Raw genomic sequence first — 17,333 nt, 5'->3', positions numbered from 1 at the left:
CGTCGATATGCACAGCTTTATTGCCAAGAATTGGATTATTGACAGTCTCTCCGTGCCCAGAGTGCGCACATCCAGGTCAAAGTTTTAAAACCTTACCATCAATAAAATATGAAAATACTTAAGCGATTAACGCTTACTAGTCACCTGCATATGTTAATTTTGCTTCAGATAAAACGCTTAGAGCTTTTTAGCTGTCTCACCTCCATTTCTTTTCAACAATTTCTATGAATTTTTATTTCAATGTTTATTATTTTTAATTTCGGCTTTCGTCTAAGACTTCTTTGTAACTTTCAACGGGGGTTTAGAGTTGAAAACGGAAAATATGCGCCATGTCAAATAAAACAAATTTGATATGGTAGCAATTTTCGTTTGGCAAGACTTAATGAAAACAATTTACCAAATACATTCATTCGAAAGTTTTCCCCCCTGAAGGATATTTGGTACCTTTGGTCTGAGCTGGTTCCCAGACAGGCTGGCAGTGATAATGACAGCTGTTAAATGATTTCTAGCTAATATTAGAAGTGCCTTTGACTTTGTGCCTTGATGAGAAGGTAAACCTGAAGTGATACGAAGGACAGACGGCAGACCCGTTAGACGGTGAGAAACACGTGTGTTCATAAAAAATGATTTGAAAGAATAAAAGTTAAATGTTTTGTTTGCAAGTCGAATGGAAAATGCGATGATATGAGGAACATTTTTAATGTAATTTCACACAAGTGTTTGTTGTTGCTTTTTTTTTTAATTTTGATTACTCCTAGCCACATGTGGTGGCAACCAGACATCCTTTTTACGATATTAACAAAAGCTAACTCGAGCACACCTCACAACACCAAAATGCCAAGATGCGTTGATGATATTATGTGTAAACACTTGACACTTGCTCCTTATGGAGGAGGTCATATTTCTCTCTTTCTCTTCGCTGACACATATGTTCGAGGATGAAACTTCAAAAAAAAAAAAAAAAAAAAAAAAACGAATCTCAACGAAACTTGAGTGGAAGTTATATCAATAAAAATGGAAATTTATTCTAATTTTTAACATCCTTCACCAACCAGCAGCAACATATGCTCTACGGCTGGAAGGCAGGCAGCAAGGATTAAATTTCATCACACACAAAGAAGGATGTAATTATCCAGTAAAGAGGATAGCAAAAAAGTAATGTAGAACAACAGGAAAAAAAAGATATGAAATGACTTTCAAATTGATTTGGGATAAAAGAAAATTTTTGCCTCACTTGAAAATTACCCTTTTTGGCTACGGGGGACAAAAAATATGAAAGGATAATGAAATCACCAATAACAGCATCAAATTATGTTCAACAGAGTGCCTTAAATTTCTTGGAAATAGATTTTAGTAAGTAAACAACGAGCCGCAGTATTGTTTATCAGAAGGTAAATACGAATTTTATACGAATTCGAAGTGGAGTTCACAACGAGAATATTAGTTAGGCAGAACAAAGACCTGTATTGAATTACACGTTTCCGCCAAGAGGAAAATATAAACATTAAAAATAATTTTTTTTTTAACTAAAACCAAATTAAGTCAAAATGATTTAAAATCCTTCTTTAAGGTAGGATACAAAAAAAATTAGAGAGAATATGCCAAATAAGATGGCCCTTAAGGGAGGTCAACCCGATTGTTAATAAATTTTGGAAATAATAGAAGGATCTTATAATGAAATCCTGAAACTGGTAATATAAGATTACAATTTCCTACATTGGTGTGCCGTTTGGTGTGTAGTCCTTGAATATCTCAAATGAGGGATGAGTTTTAAAAAATAGTTTTCAAAAAAAAAAAAAAAAAAAAATCATTGGATTTTATAATTTTGATTATATTTGGACATAAAAATGGTCCACGTTTTGGCATAAGGCGACATTATTCGCCGGAAATGTTTCAAATTTGGAACTTGAAATTCGTAATGGATACCACAGCCTAAAACAGAAAATTGTCTGTGCAGATTCACGTCTTCCTATAGCCCCCATATAACGGTACCTACAGAAATTCGGTACTTCGATGATTTTAGCGACATTATTCACCGGAATTGTTTCAAATTTGGCATTCGAAGTTCGTGATGGATACTATAACCTATGACAGAAAATTTTCTATGCAGGTCCACGTCTTCGTTCGGTACGTTGATGATTTTTGCGACATTATTCACCGGAATGGTTTCAAATTTGGTAGTTGGAGTTCGTAATAGATGCTACAGCCTATGACAACAAATTGTCTATGCAGGCCCACGTCTTCGTATAGCTCCCATATATCGGTACGTCACGATTTTCAGTACTTTGATGATATTAGCGACATTATTCACCGGAATCGTTTCAAATTTGGTTTTTGAAGTTCGTAATAGATACTACAGCCTATGACAGGAAATTATCTGTGCAGGTCCACGTTTTGGCACAGTCCCCATATAATGGTACCTCCCTATACTCGGTATTTTGATGATTTTAGCTACATTATTCACCGATTTTTTTGTTTCAAGTTTCGTATTTAAATATTGTAATGGCTTATGTCAAAAGTTGTCTATGTAGATCCACGTCGTAGTATATACACTAAAATAACGGCTTCATTTCGGATTTTAGCAGAATTTTTAACGGCTTTTATTTACACATTTTTTACTTGTTATAAAAATATTTTTAATTTAAAAAAAAATTTATTAAAAATATTTTGAAACAAGTAAGCAAAGGCTACAGTCGAGCGAGGCCCACCGTTGGATACCCTACAACACTATAATAAATGATACAGGCGAGATACTCGAAAGAATTCCACAAGATATTGTGACAAATAATAAAAGAAAACGATCAGGTTTTTCGAATAATAGCAACTTAAACTAATTTGCTCATTTCCAATTTATTGGTAGATGTTGCACTTAAATGGCCTAGATCTGGAACCAATATTTCCCAAAGACCTATAATCTCTCAGAAGTGGCAAAAGATTAATATTTATTATTGGTTTTTGTCTGAAACGCATCTATATGAGATACAGACATTAGACTATATTCTTAAATGAAATCAGCGTTAACGAAATAGTCAGAAGTGTGTCTTTGTGAATTCTCCAAAAAGTCACTAGAATGGACATTTTCGTATTTTGTCTACAAAAGTTGGCAAACTATTTCACACATTGAATATTTTTGGATGGCCATCCGAAACTGCTTGGCTTTTCCGGTAACCTCCATTCGAGGATCGGGCGATAATTACGACCTGCTGACAATTTTGCAGTTTTTTTGATCCATTTCAACCCCTAAATATATGGCTATCATCTCCAAAAAGAGTAGACTTCTATTATGACCCTCATCTTATCTCCATGCAAAATTTCGTAAGGATCGGGCCATAAATGTGATGTGTATATGATATCCTGATATCCTAACTACTTAGTTTTGTTAGCTGTAGAAATATTATCAAATGTTTAATTCAAGACATTTTTATGCGATTTTTTAGACGTTTTTTCTTTCCGGCCAAGAGGTCATTCTGAATTAATGAGAACTGTCGAAATCAGTTCAGCCGTTCTCGACATATGAGAGATCTTTCAAGCATATCTTCTTTGATAGTGCATATCATATTTTGCTATATATCCGATTTGTTGGATGTTAACATCAATTTAAAATCAGAAGTAACCTTGTCATGGCTTTTGATTTCGCCGGGATTTAAAATATTCGCGGTTTAATGAAAAATTTTGAATTTTTTCAACACAAAAGATATGGTCTATTTTACCCGCTAAATATTATCCGATGACCACCCCGCCCGATTCTTCCCCGCCCTAAACTCTAGCTACATGCGCAATTCCGCGTCGATTGGTCTATAATTGCGACCTGTAGAGCAACTGCAAAATCAGGAATTTTTCAGTTTTTGGTCCATTTCAACCCCTAAATATTATGCGATCATCTCCAAAAGAAATAGGGTTCTATTCTAACTTTAACCCCACCTACATTCTAAATTTCGTGAAGATCGGGCCATAATTGCGACCTGTAGAGTGATTACAAATTAACATGGACAGACGGGCAGACGGACGAACGGACATACATAGCTAGATCGACTCAGCTCGGCGAGGTAGGAAGATCTATATATACTTTCCTATATGGGAAACAAATATTTCAAGGTGTTACATAAATTCTGGCCCAATCAAACTTATAATACCCCCAATACATAGTGTTGTAGGGTAGAAATATGCCAAAAATATTACAAAATTGAAAAAAATATGTGAAAATGTTACAAAATCAATATTTTCATCTGTAGAGAGATATTTTTATGCGATTTTTTAGCCGTTTTTTCTTTCCTGCCAAGAGGTCATTCTGAATTAACGAGAACTGCCGTAATCAGTTCAGCCGTTCTCGACATATAAGACATCTTTCAAGCATATATATATATATATATATATATATATATGTATATATATATATATATATATATATATATATATATATATATATATATATATATATATATATATATATATATATATATATATATATATATATATATATATATATATATATATATATATATATATATATATATATATATATCCGATTTGTTGGATGTTAATATCAATGTAAAGATCAGAAGTAACCTTGTCGTGGCTTTGTGATTTCGCCGAAATTTAAAATATTCGCGCTTTAATGAAACATTTTGAATTTTTTCAACACAAACGTTATGGTCTATTTTACCCTCTAAATATTATCCGATGACCACCCAAATTGGTAAGCTTCTTCTCCGTCCTAAACTCTAGCTGCATGCGAAATTCCGTGTCGATTGCTCTATTACCTGTATAGCTACTGCAAAATCCGACATATTTTCAGTATTTGGTCCATTTCAACCCCTAAACATTTGGCGATCATCTCCAAAATAAATAGGTTTCTATTCTGGCCCTAACCCCACCTTCGTGCAAAATTTCGTTAGGATCGCGCCAAAATTGCGACCTGTAGCGTGATTACAAATTAACATGGACAGACGGACGGACGGACATACATAGCTAGATCGACTCAGCTCGGCGAGCTAGGAAAATCCATATACACTTTCCTATATGGGAAACCAATATTTCGAGGTGTTACATAAATTCTGGCCCAATCAAACATATAATACCCCCAACACCCAACAGGAAATACAAATTGTCCAATGACCCGACCCGACTACACATTTTGGTCCAACTCCATAAAAACATGACAATATTTTAAAAAATCTACAATTCTTGGCTTATGATTTTTTTATGAAATTTACTACTTTTGTCTAGTATTTTCTTTAACAATTTTAGAACGCATAATTATGCTAGTCATTCATCCCAAAGCTCTCTCATTTACTCCGACGTTTTGGCATCGAGTTCTTTAGATATTCTCGACATAAATTTAGCATTCCTCCTTTCAATGTTGATTTAACTTTCAAAATTTCCGAAACCCAGTACCATTACTCTTGGACGAATATGCATTTCCGCATTGGTTTATTAGATTTCTTTATTTGATATATATTATGTTTAGAATTATTTATAGGTAATCATTTCACTAAGACAACGAACCTATGGCTTTTTCTTCAATAAAGGTAACTTTTCCATTTTCACCCCATAATCAAGCCTTATGCCAGTCACTTAATCTATGCTCCCCCCATTAACTCCCACTTTTGACACCGAATTATTAAGATATTCCCAACATAAATCCAACATTTCTATTTTCAAAATATTCGCCAGCAAAATGGTAATGTCAAAAGGTTTGCAATCTTCATTTCATCACTCAATCACTGAAGTTGTCAACTACTGTCACTAGATTTTGATTTGTCTACGAGAAAAACATTTGGCCCCGATGAGGAGAAATACTCCACAACAAATCGTTGCAAAGTCCCTCGGGGTTTCGAAGATTGCAGGAAAGTTTCATCTCACACACACACACAGACCCACACCCACCACACAGTTCATCGGAGTCAAATGTATTTGGATAGGTTGACAGGTTGCAAATGCTCAGCAAAATAATTTGTTATATTTTGCTGCTCTCTCCCTATCTCACTGCGATTCCCCTCCTTCTTATCATATTTATGCTAAGAATTTTTTATGAGTTTCAGGCATTTTGGGTTTGGGGGCTCAACAGCATATCTCGATTAACATATAAATTACATTTTGATAAAATAATAATAAAAAAAGGCAACAGAAACCATAAAACCCCATTAAAATTGACTGCCTGTCGAATGAACGACGAACATATGGCTTGAGAAAATTTGAATTTTTCTTCTCGTCAAGACATATACGACCCGTCGTATATCAAAACGTTACAAGTTTTGCAGTTTAGTACTGGATGGATTTCGTGTTGATAATTTGCGACATTAATTGGATGCTGCCAGTTTGGTAGTAGGGGGCCAGGGGATTCCCACATACATGTGTGTTTTGTATGTAACCTTGTACCGGCTAAAAGAAACAAGTCTTTCCAGCAAAACAGTAATTTTAATAACATGAACGAATTTACAAAACGTTTAGCATTTGTTATGTTAAATTTTACATACATATGTTCTTCTTCCCCACGAGAGAACCCCAATATAATGATCTCCTGTTCAAAAATTCCGTTTGGTACTTAAAGAGGAAATATTTGTGTCGGATGATATCTGTAACAGGAATTTACACAACATTGAAAATTACTCAAGTAAATGAAATAATTTTCCGCTTACATAATATTTGGCATGGTAGCTATACAATGAAGTAATTCTTCTGGCTTGACTTCACGTTTACATATTCTGTGAATGATTGTAAACAGAGGGAATCTGCAAATGAAAAAAGATATGTACAAGAATTACGATTTCCTCAATTAAGAAACAGTATGGAAAAGTCAAAAATCGGGCGGGGCGGAATATTTGATACCCTACACCACTATGCATAAACTGTGACTTTTTCGTCATGAAGAGGACAATTTTGCTTATTTACGGTCCCATTCAATGTAAAATGGGCTTCATCGGACATGATAATTTTGTTCCAAAATTGCTCGTCATCTTCGGTCATTTCGATGACTCTTTCGGCCCATTTCAATCGACGAGGCATGTCCGCAGGCAACATTCTTTGCGTCAATTGAATTTTGTACGGGAACAAATGCAAATCAATGCGAATAATCCGTTGTAAAGTGGACCGAGCCATGCCCAACTACTGAGAACGGCGTTTTTGGGATGTTCTTGGTGACCTCTCAACACTGGCTCGTACGGCAGCGATATTCTCAGCCGATCGCCTTGGTCGACTTTTATATGGCCTCTTCGGATTAGAAAGAGCCTTACCAGTCGAAAATTTTTTGTATAAACGCTTAATGGTGTTCTTAGAAGGCGCACTTCTCACATTTTTTAATGTTTTAAAAGCACGTTGAGATTTCACATTTGACTTCTTCTGTTGAATGTAAATGTCAACTATTTCAGAGCGCTCGCGTGGCGTGTATTGGTTCATGGTAAAAATCTGCTTCGACTGACGCTTCAAACGCGGTATGTCATTAAGCGATGTGACATCTCTGTCAAAAGTTATGGCGTTGCCAGATGGGTCCGTCGAATATGGACAACCCTGTATATATCCCTTGACCCAAGACAAAATTTAGTATAATTCAGTAACTTTCCTGCAATTATAGTACACATTTCCAAAACCATTTCCATATGTCTAGGCTACGCATTAACATTGAGCCTAATACCAAATTTCTCAATTCTATATACCAACAGAGACCTCAATGTCAAATTTCTGGATTCCAGCCCCATCCCTTAAGCTAAAAACCCAATTTAGTACCACTTAGCACTTTTCGTACTACTACGAAATCCATATGTCCAAGCTACACCTGAACAGAGACCCCAATACCAAACTTCAAATTTCAAGCACTAACTGTCCACTCAATACCAAATGGAACCAAATATAGTACTATTTAGTACTTTTCGTGTACTTATAGTACATATTTCAACAACCACCCCCATATCTCAATCGAAAACCACCTCCATATGCCCAGAATACACATGAACAGCGACCCTTATAACAAATTCCAGATTTCAGTCGCTATCTCTTTACCCAATATCAAATCGTACCAAACATAGTACTATTTTGTACTTTTTGTACAATTACAGTACATATTTCCAAAATCAACTCCATATCTCAATCCCCAATACCAACAGAGACCTCAATGTCAAATATCGGAATTCCAGTGATGTCCATTCACCCAATATCCAATTTAGTACCACTTAGTATTTTTATACCCTCCACCATACATAGTATGGAGGGTATATTAAGTTCGTCATTCCATTTGCAACTCATCGAAATAATCATTTTAGACCCAACAAAGTATATATATTGTTGATCAGCGTAAAATTCTAAGACGATTTAGCCCCGTCCGTCCGTCTGTTGTAATCACGCTACAGTCTAAACGAATTAAGATAGGAAGCTAAAATTTTTTGCACAGATCCCTCTTTTGTCTGCAGGCAGGTCAAGTTCGAAGATGGGCTATATCGGTCCACGATATCGTATAGCCCCCATATAACGGTACCCCCCGATATTCGCTATTTTGATGATTTTAGAAACATTTTTCAACGGAATTATCTGAAAATCCAGACAAGGAGTACCTTGCGGGTACTTTATGCCCCGAAAGAGAATTATCTATATAGGTCCACGATATCGTATAGCCTCCATATAACAGTAGCCTCCGATATTCGGTATTTTGATTATTTTACCCACATTTTTCAACGGAATTTTCTGAAAATCCACACAAGGAGTTCCTTGTGGATACTTTATACCTCGGAAGAGAATTATCTATATAGGTCCACGATATCGTATAGCCCCCATATAACAGTAGCCTCCGATATTCGGTATTTTGATGATTTTACGCACATTTTTCAATGGAATTGTCTGAAATTCCACACAAGGAGTCCTTAGTAGGTACTTTATACCTCGGAAAAGAATTATCTATATAGGTCCACGATATTGTATAGCCCCCATATAACGGTACCCCCCGATATTCGCTATTTTGATGATTTTACGCACTTTTTTTCAACGGAGGTGTCTGAAAATCCACACAAGGAATACCTTGCGGGTACTTTATACCTCGGAAGAGAAATTTCTATATGGGTCAACGATATCGTATAGCCCCCATATAAAGTTCGGCCCGGCCGAACTTACTGCTTTTTTACTTGTTCCTACTATTATAGTACATATTACCGAAGACACCTTCATATGCCGAAGCTAGACTAAACAGTGACCCTAATTCAAAATTTCAGAATCCAAGCACTATATACCAAATTGCAGCAAATTAAGTACTATTTAGTACTTTTCGTACAATATCCTAGATACCAACAGCCATCTTAAAATCAAATTTGACGATTCCAGCTCTATCCCTTCACCCAATTTATCTTCACTTTTTATTTTTCGTACTATTAGAGTACGTATTTTCCAAACCACCTCCATATGTTCAGGCTACAAATAAACAGCGATCCTAATACCAAATTTCAGAAATTCACCCAATACCAAATTGTATCAAGTATAGTACTGTTCGTGTACTTGCAGTACACATTTTCAAAATCACCTTTTTATCAGAAATCCACCACCAATAACCCTACTACAAAATTTTAAAATTCCAGCTTAATCTAATCACTTTAAATCAGATTCTTCCAAATGTATTCCTACTTTTTACACTTCGTGCACTTAGTACACATTTCCAAAACCAGTTTCATGTATCAAACTTACCCTCCAACCTTGATTATCATATCAAATTTAAAATTTTTAGCTCTATACTTTCACTTAATACAAATGATGCTATTGTAGAAATTCTAGCAACCTCGAGGGTTCGAATTTTCAAAACCACTTTGGTGCATATATCCTGCACTTCTTCAGCGACCCTCATTCCAAACTTAAGGATTCCAGCTCACTCAGTTTACTCAATACAGAGTTTTAAATTTTTAGTACTTTTCGTACCCTTTTAATACGAATTTCCAAAACCCCTGTCTTATGCACCTAGACTGGCCCTCTGATTTTAGATCTGTCAGTCAGTCAGTTGTTTCACTACTCAGTTATATATATCTTATATAAGTTATATATAACAACAAGAAGCAACGTTAGGAACAACTAGAACGTCATTCAAATATTCACAACAAAAGTAACAAGAAAAAAAACATTCAAATCATCTTACCTCTCCTGAAGACCCTTTTGCTGCAGCATCAAATAAACAGCATTGGCTGTTAGAGGACCCAGCACTTGTTCGCCGCCCATTAAACTTGTTTCCAGTTGTTCAATACTCCTGTCGGATTTAGCAAATGCTTCTCCCAAACGCCTGTTGCGACTGCCAGCACAGACTGTCAACACATCAGCAATGCCACAACTTTCGAATAAAGTCGACAATTTACAGCCAGGGTAGAAGACATCGATGAAGCGTAACATTTCGATGAGAGCAAATCTGAGGCAGGCAGATTTGGTGTTTTCGTTCTTCTGCAGGCCGTCCAAAATACCCGATGCAAAGGCAATTAGATGCTAAAAAGACAAAACAAAGGAAAAAAAAAAACATGAGAAAGAAAGAAAAATCGAAATAAAAATAAACATGTCCTGCACACTTGAACTTCTGCAAACGGAGATAAAAAAAGTCAAACCAACCTTTAAATAACCACAAACTTCAACCGCATCAGCATCATCAATGACAATTACACGAAAGTTTGGCGTACTGAAGAGGTCCTTTAACATTTTCGAATGTTTCATGTCCCGGCAACCCAAAGTGGCTTCGCAATAACGATTCAATGTCAATTCACTGGCCAAATTAACACCCATCAAAACAGCACAGGGAATCTTTGAAATAAAAAATAAAACCCAAAGCAAAATATGCAAATTCCAAAAAAAAAAAAAGAAAACAAACTGAAACAATTCCTTTGGCAAATACTTCCTATTTTACCTTCAAATATTTCATAATGGTTTGTGAAATCAATTGAATGCCGCTTCCACTCGCAACCTCTCCACCATTGTCGTCGCCTTCGTTTAACACAAACCCCTTGATGACCGAAATAGCCATGGCATTTGGTTTGATTTTACCCAGCAGAGTCTTACAAAAGTCCTCAATAAATTGTTTGGGCATTACGAAAACAATGATGTCGGCATATTTTGCTGTCTCCACCAAATCTGTGCAGGCCACCAAATTGTCGGGCAACTGGATTTGTGGCAAATATTTCTCATTTATGTGATGGCTATTGATCAAGTCACTGAGTCGGATGCCATCGAAAAGTTCATCGTAGACAAACATATTTACACGCTCCTCAAAATCGCTTAAAGCGGCAGCGTTTTCAGCCAATATTTTGCCCAAAGCAGTGCCCCTTCGGGGGACAAGGGGAGAATGTTTAATGGACTATAATGGTTAATAAATAATTAACTTACAAATTACCCGAACCAATGATACAAACATGGATTTTTTCCATGTTTCGTTTGGAATTTTTTATTTGGCAATAATTTATAGTATGACGTCAATGTCAGAATTATGAAATTTGTTTTCCAAAGTATATTTTTTTCTATATTTATATATAAAGTGTTTAGTTATAATAGTCGTATCAAGCCGAGGTAGCTGAAGTTGAAATTTGGTATGTAAATTAGGTTGGGTTATTGGGAATACGAACTAAAAACCAGTAAGGAAAGGTCAAAAGTGGGTCGGGCCGACTATGTAATACCCTCCACCACTATGCGTATTTAGTAGAGCTCCCGTAATAAAAAAACAATTATATTGGGAATTTATGTGAAGTAAATCATACCAACCATGGTACAATAAAAAGGTAAGGTAGAACTGATTACAACTTTTTTCTAAGTGTGCTCGACTTCTGCCAATTATACCCTACAACACTATGTGTTGGGGGTATTATAAGTTTGATTGGGCCAAAAATTATGTAACACCACGAAATATTGATTTCCCATATAGGAAAGTATATATGGATCTTCCTAGCTCGCCGAGCTGAGTCGATCTAGCTATGTATGTCCGTCCGTCCGTCTGTCCGTCTGTCCATGTTAATTTGTAATCACTCTACAGGTCGCAATTATGGCCCGATCTTCACGAAATTTAAAATGTAGGTGGGGTTAATGTGAGAATAGAACCCTATTTCTTTTGGAGATGATCGCCAAATGTTTAGGGGTTGAAATGGACCAAATACTGAAAAAATGTCGGATTTTGCAGTAGCTATACAGGTCGCAATTATAGACCAATCGACGCGGAATTTCGCATGTAGCTCGAGTTTAGGGCGGGGAAGAAGCCTACCAATTTGGGTGGTCATCGGATAATATTTAGCGGGTAAAATAGACCATATCTTTTTTGTTGAAAAAATTCAACATTTTTCATTAAACCGCGAATATTTTAAATCCCGGCGAAATCACAAAGCCATGACAAGGTTACTTCTGATCTTTACATTGATGTTAACATCCAACAAAACGGATATATAGCAAAATATGTGCGATATATTTGTTTATCAAAGAAGATGTTCTTGAAAAATCGTTTATATATCGAGAACGGCTGAACTGATTTCGACAGTTCTCATTAATTTAGAATGGCCTCTTGGCAGGAAAGAAAAAACGTCTAAAAAATCGCATAAAAATATCTCTCTAAAGATGAAAATATTGATTTTGTAACATTTTCTCATATTTTTTTCAATTTTGTCATATTTTTGGCATATTTTCATTTTGAATTAAACATTTGGTAATATTTCTACAGCTAACAAAACTAAGTAGTTAGGATATCAGGATATCATATACAGATCGCATTTATGGCCCGATCCTTACGAAATTTTGCATGGGGATAAGATGAGGGTCAGAATAGAAGCCTACTCTTTTTGGAGATGATCGCCATAAATTTAGGAGTTGAAATGGACCGAAACCTGGTTTTCTTTTATTATTTGCCACAATATGTTGTGGAATTCTTTCGAGTATCTCGCTTATATAAACTGTATCGTTAATTATAGTGTTGTAGGGTATTCAACGGTCGGCCCCGCTCGACTGTAGCCTTTGCTTACTTGTTTTGTTTATGTATTTATTGTTTTGAAAAATGAAAACAATTTTTTTTCACAACCATTGATTGGAAGACACGTCCATTGCGGGTCGTGCATTAAAGCGATTAACCAGTTTAGCCATGAAATTAAAAGATTGAACAGTTCGGATCACATTTTTGAGAGAAAATTCAGGCATTTAATTTATTTTCCGCTATTTAACTCACTCAGGAAAATGAGTCTGACAGGAAGTGGGCATAGAATGAGGCCTGTATTTTTGTAGTTTTGCGAAGATGTTCTACCTCCGTATTGTATCATGATACCAACTATGAATATTTTAAAATTCGGTTGAATGTGAAAATATCTATTCAAGTTTGGCTGATATTACATATATGGGGACTAATATCGGATGAAGATGTGTATCAGAGTTATATACAAATCTGAACCGATCTCGATAAAATTAGGCAGAGGCATTTTCGAGCAGTATCTGATGTCCCGTATCAAATATCATTGTTGTCGAATGCATATTACGAATGTGAGGGACTTAAACACCAAATCGAATGAAATAAATAGTGGGTGAGATAAAAAAACAACAAAGTCATGCGCCATAATTTTTATATATTTCTTTTTTCAATTTTATTGAATGAAATGAAAAAGTATTGGAAATAGAATCAAATTTTAGATTGAGTTTAGATTTGTAGGAATTGGTCAACTTTGGCACGAATTTTGGCCTTCAAACGGCCAATGAAACCGTCACACGCTGCCCGAATGTTGCTCTGCGCTATTGTGACCCATTCCAGGCGAAGCGCTTGCTTGAGGTGATCGACACTTTGGTATTTTTAGTGCCAACCTTACTTTCCAAAATATTCCACACACAATAGTCCAAAGGATTGGTATACGGAGATTTTTGTGGCCATTGTGCGCTGGAAATGAAGCGAGGAACCTCATTTTATAACCATTCTTGGGTGGCGCGTGCTGAGTGTGAAGGTGTTGAGTCCTGTTGGAATGTTTGCGTGCCCAAGGTTTTTATACTCCCTCCAGAATATTTTCGCCATAATATTTGGCATTTATTCTGATGCCACGGTCGATTAATACGAGCGGAGAGCGACCATCGGCTGTTATGGCGCCCCACATCATCACCATGGCTGGCTCTTGAGTTCTGGTGGCCAACCGAAAATGCACATTTTCAGCTGACCTCTTTGAAACGTAAACACGATTATTTTGGTTGTTTACAAACTGCTGGACAACGAATGTTTTCTCATCGGAGAAAACCAAATTCGGCAGTTCGCGACTTTCGGCCAAGCGAAGCAACTCTTTAACTCTTTTGAGCATATTTTCTTTCTGTTGCGGTGTTCTTGAACTTTGTGGAATTTCAATTGCTTTACCCCGAGCTCATTTTTATACCCTACAACACTATGTGTTAGGGGTATTATAAGTTTGATTGGGTCAAAAATTATGTAACACCTCGTATATGGATCTTCCTACCTCGCCGAGCTGAGTCGATCTAGCTATGTATGTCCGTCCGTCCGTCTGTCCATGTTAATTTGTAATCACTCTACAGGTCGCAATTGTGGCCCGATCTTCACGAAATTTAGAATGGAGGTGGGGCTAGGGTCAGAATAGAACCCTATTTCTTTTGGAGATGATCGCTTAATATTTAGGGGTTGAAATGGACCAAAACTGAAAAATTCCTGATTTTGCAGTTGCTCTAAAGGTCTCAATCAAAGCGGAAGTTAGCATGGGACTAGAGCTTAGGGCTGGGCAGAAGTCTTCCAATTTGGATGGTCATCGGTGCTATTTAGTGGGTGAAAAAGGCCACAACATTTGTGTTAAATAAAAGCCCAATTTCCATTAAACCGCGAATATTTTTAATCCCGGCGAAATCACAAATAGACCAACAGGTCAATTCTGACCGTTACGTAGATGCCGATAGTAAATATATCGGTTATATATAGCGAAATATATACAATGTATATATACAAAGGAAGGTGATGTTAGCTAAAATGCGTATATCTTAAGCTGGACCGATTTTGACAAATTTTGTCAATTCAGAATGCACTCTTAGCAAAAAAATATAAAATCTAAAAAAATCGCAGAAAAATATGCCAATAAAGATGTTAATATAGATTTTGTAGTATTTTGTGAAATTTTTTTTATTTTTTCATATTTTTTATCGCATGCGATTTTTTAATTTGACTTATAATATTTTGTAATATTTCTTCACCTTACAACACAGGTTGGGGATATTAAATGCATATTGCAATTATTGTTCGATCCTCACGAAAAGGGTAGGGTTAGGCTCAGAAGGGCTAGGCCTATTGTTTTTAAAGATGTCCGCACTATATTTAGGGGTTGAAATGGACCAACAACTAAAAATGTTCCTGATTTTCAATCCGTTATAAAGGTCATAAATAGAAACCAAAGGACACGAAATCTCGCATAAAGTTAGAGTTTAGGACAGTGGGTAGAATGGACAACTATTTCTGTCTGAAAAATACCAACATTAGTTACAGGCGATATCCGAAATACACAAGAGGCGAACTTCTGGCTTTTTATGCCGATTTCGTTGACGAATATAGGCAAATATCGTAGACAAGAAAATCATATAGATGAGTCTAAATTTGGAGATAAAGATTGGCCTCCTGCTTTTGGAGATGATCGCAAAATATTAGGGGTTCACATGAACCAAAAACAGAAAAAAATTCCTGATCACACAATTGAAGCCATTCGACACGCCTGAGAAGAGCGTTAAGGACAGGGAAGAATTCTAGCATTTTGGATGATCATTGGATTATACTTAGCTGTAAAATGGACCACAACAACTAACAGCACGACGGAGTGCGTAAATATTGGGCAAATATCCCTGGTCAGAATGCTGAGGGTAATATCTGGGCTATGCACCGCGAAATCTTCCAAAATTAATTTGGACATTAAGGGGCTTTTAACATATTGTAGTTTTGTAGGGTATCACATGGTCGGCCCAGCACGACTATAGCCTTTGCTTACTTGTTTAATATGTGCCGGTAACGAGCGATGGTACGAGACACAAAAGATTTATTCATAGTTTAAATGCTGGAGTGCTCCAACGATAGCGACTTGTGGTTTTCCAGCCAAATATAAAGAATTCCATCACGAATAACTTTTTTTCTGGAAAATTCTGCTTTTGTGCACTTGTAAACAATATAATGAGCTGTCACTGGAATAATTTTAACAGCTGTCGGACGAATGGCTTAGAAATGACAGCAGTATGAATTTGGTTGCAGTTTTATCATCTCACCCTGTATATAGAAGCTATTGATATATCTGAACCGATTTTCTCAAAATTTGTTGTACTTGCTTCTAGACTAAATTCGGTCGGATATACCAAAATTTAGGAATTTTTGACAGATATTGGCCATTTGATGCACAATTAACCCGAAATCGTTTGAAGATATATCTTGGATCTATATCCAAATCTGAACCGATCTAGACAAAATTTGATATATTTATTTCAGAGCTGTAACTGATATCTGGTACCAAAGTTCATTGTCGTGGAATGCATATTGCGCTAGTGAGGGACTTTAAATCCCAATTCGGATAAAACATATATACATTTGGTGCACAATTAACCCGAAATTGTTGGGGCAAACAAATATTGCTTGGAAAATTTCATCTCAATCGGATAATAAATGGTATAATACCCTTTCCACTATGTGCTATAGGGTACAAAAAATGTGATTAGTATATAAATCCTTGAAAGTCTCAAAATTTAGTACTATGTATAAAGTTTTGAGTAAAAAATTTTGTCAAACTGAAAAAATTGTGCATTTTGCGGACTAGAAAGATTTTCTGCTGACTTAGCAGCGGGCACTTGCGGAACAACCGAAAAAAGCAGATATCAACTCTAATTGTTCTGAAACAGAATTCGTCCAAAATGTATGGCTTTTTAAATTTTTATTTCCGAAAGTCACATTTTTGCATTATTTTATATGTTTTCCGTTTCCTCTACAATTTGATCCCTGACCTCTACTCTCCAAAAGCGGGAATATTCACAGTATTTTCTTTAATGAACAACAGCGAATAACATGGACTAGGTTTTAACCTCTTTAACCATCCACTTCCTTAAATAATTTAAAATTTACAGATGAAACCAAAACAAATGTCATAAATTAAACAATCATTTTGTTAAATTTTGTAAATATAGATAATGATAAAAATCACGCACTCATACATTAAGTGAACAACGTAAATAAACCAACCACAGTAATTAAAACATTCTCATATTTGTAATATGGTTTTGGATATTTGGTATGCAAATAAAGATTTTACTACAACGCAGAGATAACAACGTGTGAAAGTAAATATTGATGTTCGCTACCGAAAACGATAGATTTAGAAGAAGATAATTTTTGGTGCGCAAGAAAAGATTTACGGTACTTT

The 17,333-nt window shown here is 35.9% G+C and overlaps 1 protein-coding gene across 1 annotated transcript; it reads right to left on the bottom strand.

Moving 5' to 3' along the window:
- Positions 1-6,397: 6,397 nt before the first annotated feature.
- Positions 6,398-11,442, bottom strand: LOC101892247 (glycerol-3-phosphate dehydrogenase [NAD(+)], cytoplasmic-like). Its single transcript, XM_059129634.1, has 6 exons — positions 11,329-11,442; positions 10,853-11,267; positions 10,561-10,749; positions 10,103-10,440; positions 6,639-6,731; positions 6,398-6,575 (listed from the first exon to the last, which is right to left on the bottom strand). The coding sequence occupies exons 1-6, from the start codon at positions 11,367-11,369 to the stop codon at positions 6,545-6,547; spliced, it is 1,107 nt and encodes a 368-aa protein (XP_058985617.1). The 5' UTR covers positions 11,370-11,442; the 3' UTR covers positions 6,398-6,544.
- Positions 11,443-17,333: the final 5,891 nt, after the last annotated feature.

Source organism: Musca domestica, unplaced genomic scaffold (assembly GCF_030504385.1).
Source record: "Musca domestica strain aabys unplaced genomic scaffold, Musca_domestica.polishedcontigs.V.1.1 63, whole genome shotgun sequence".
NCBI classification, from domain to species: Eukaryota; Metazoa; Arthropoda; class Insecta; order Diptera; family Muscidae; genus Musca; species Musca domestica.
This window is presented reverse-complemented; position numbering and strand designations above follow the sequence as displayed.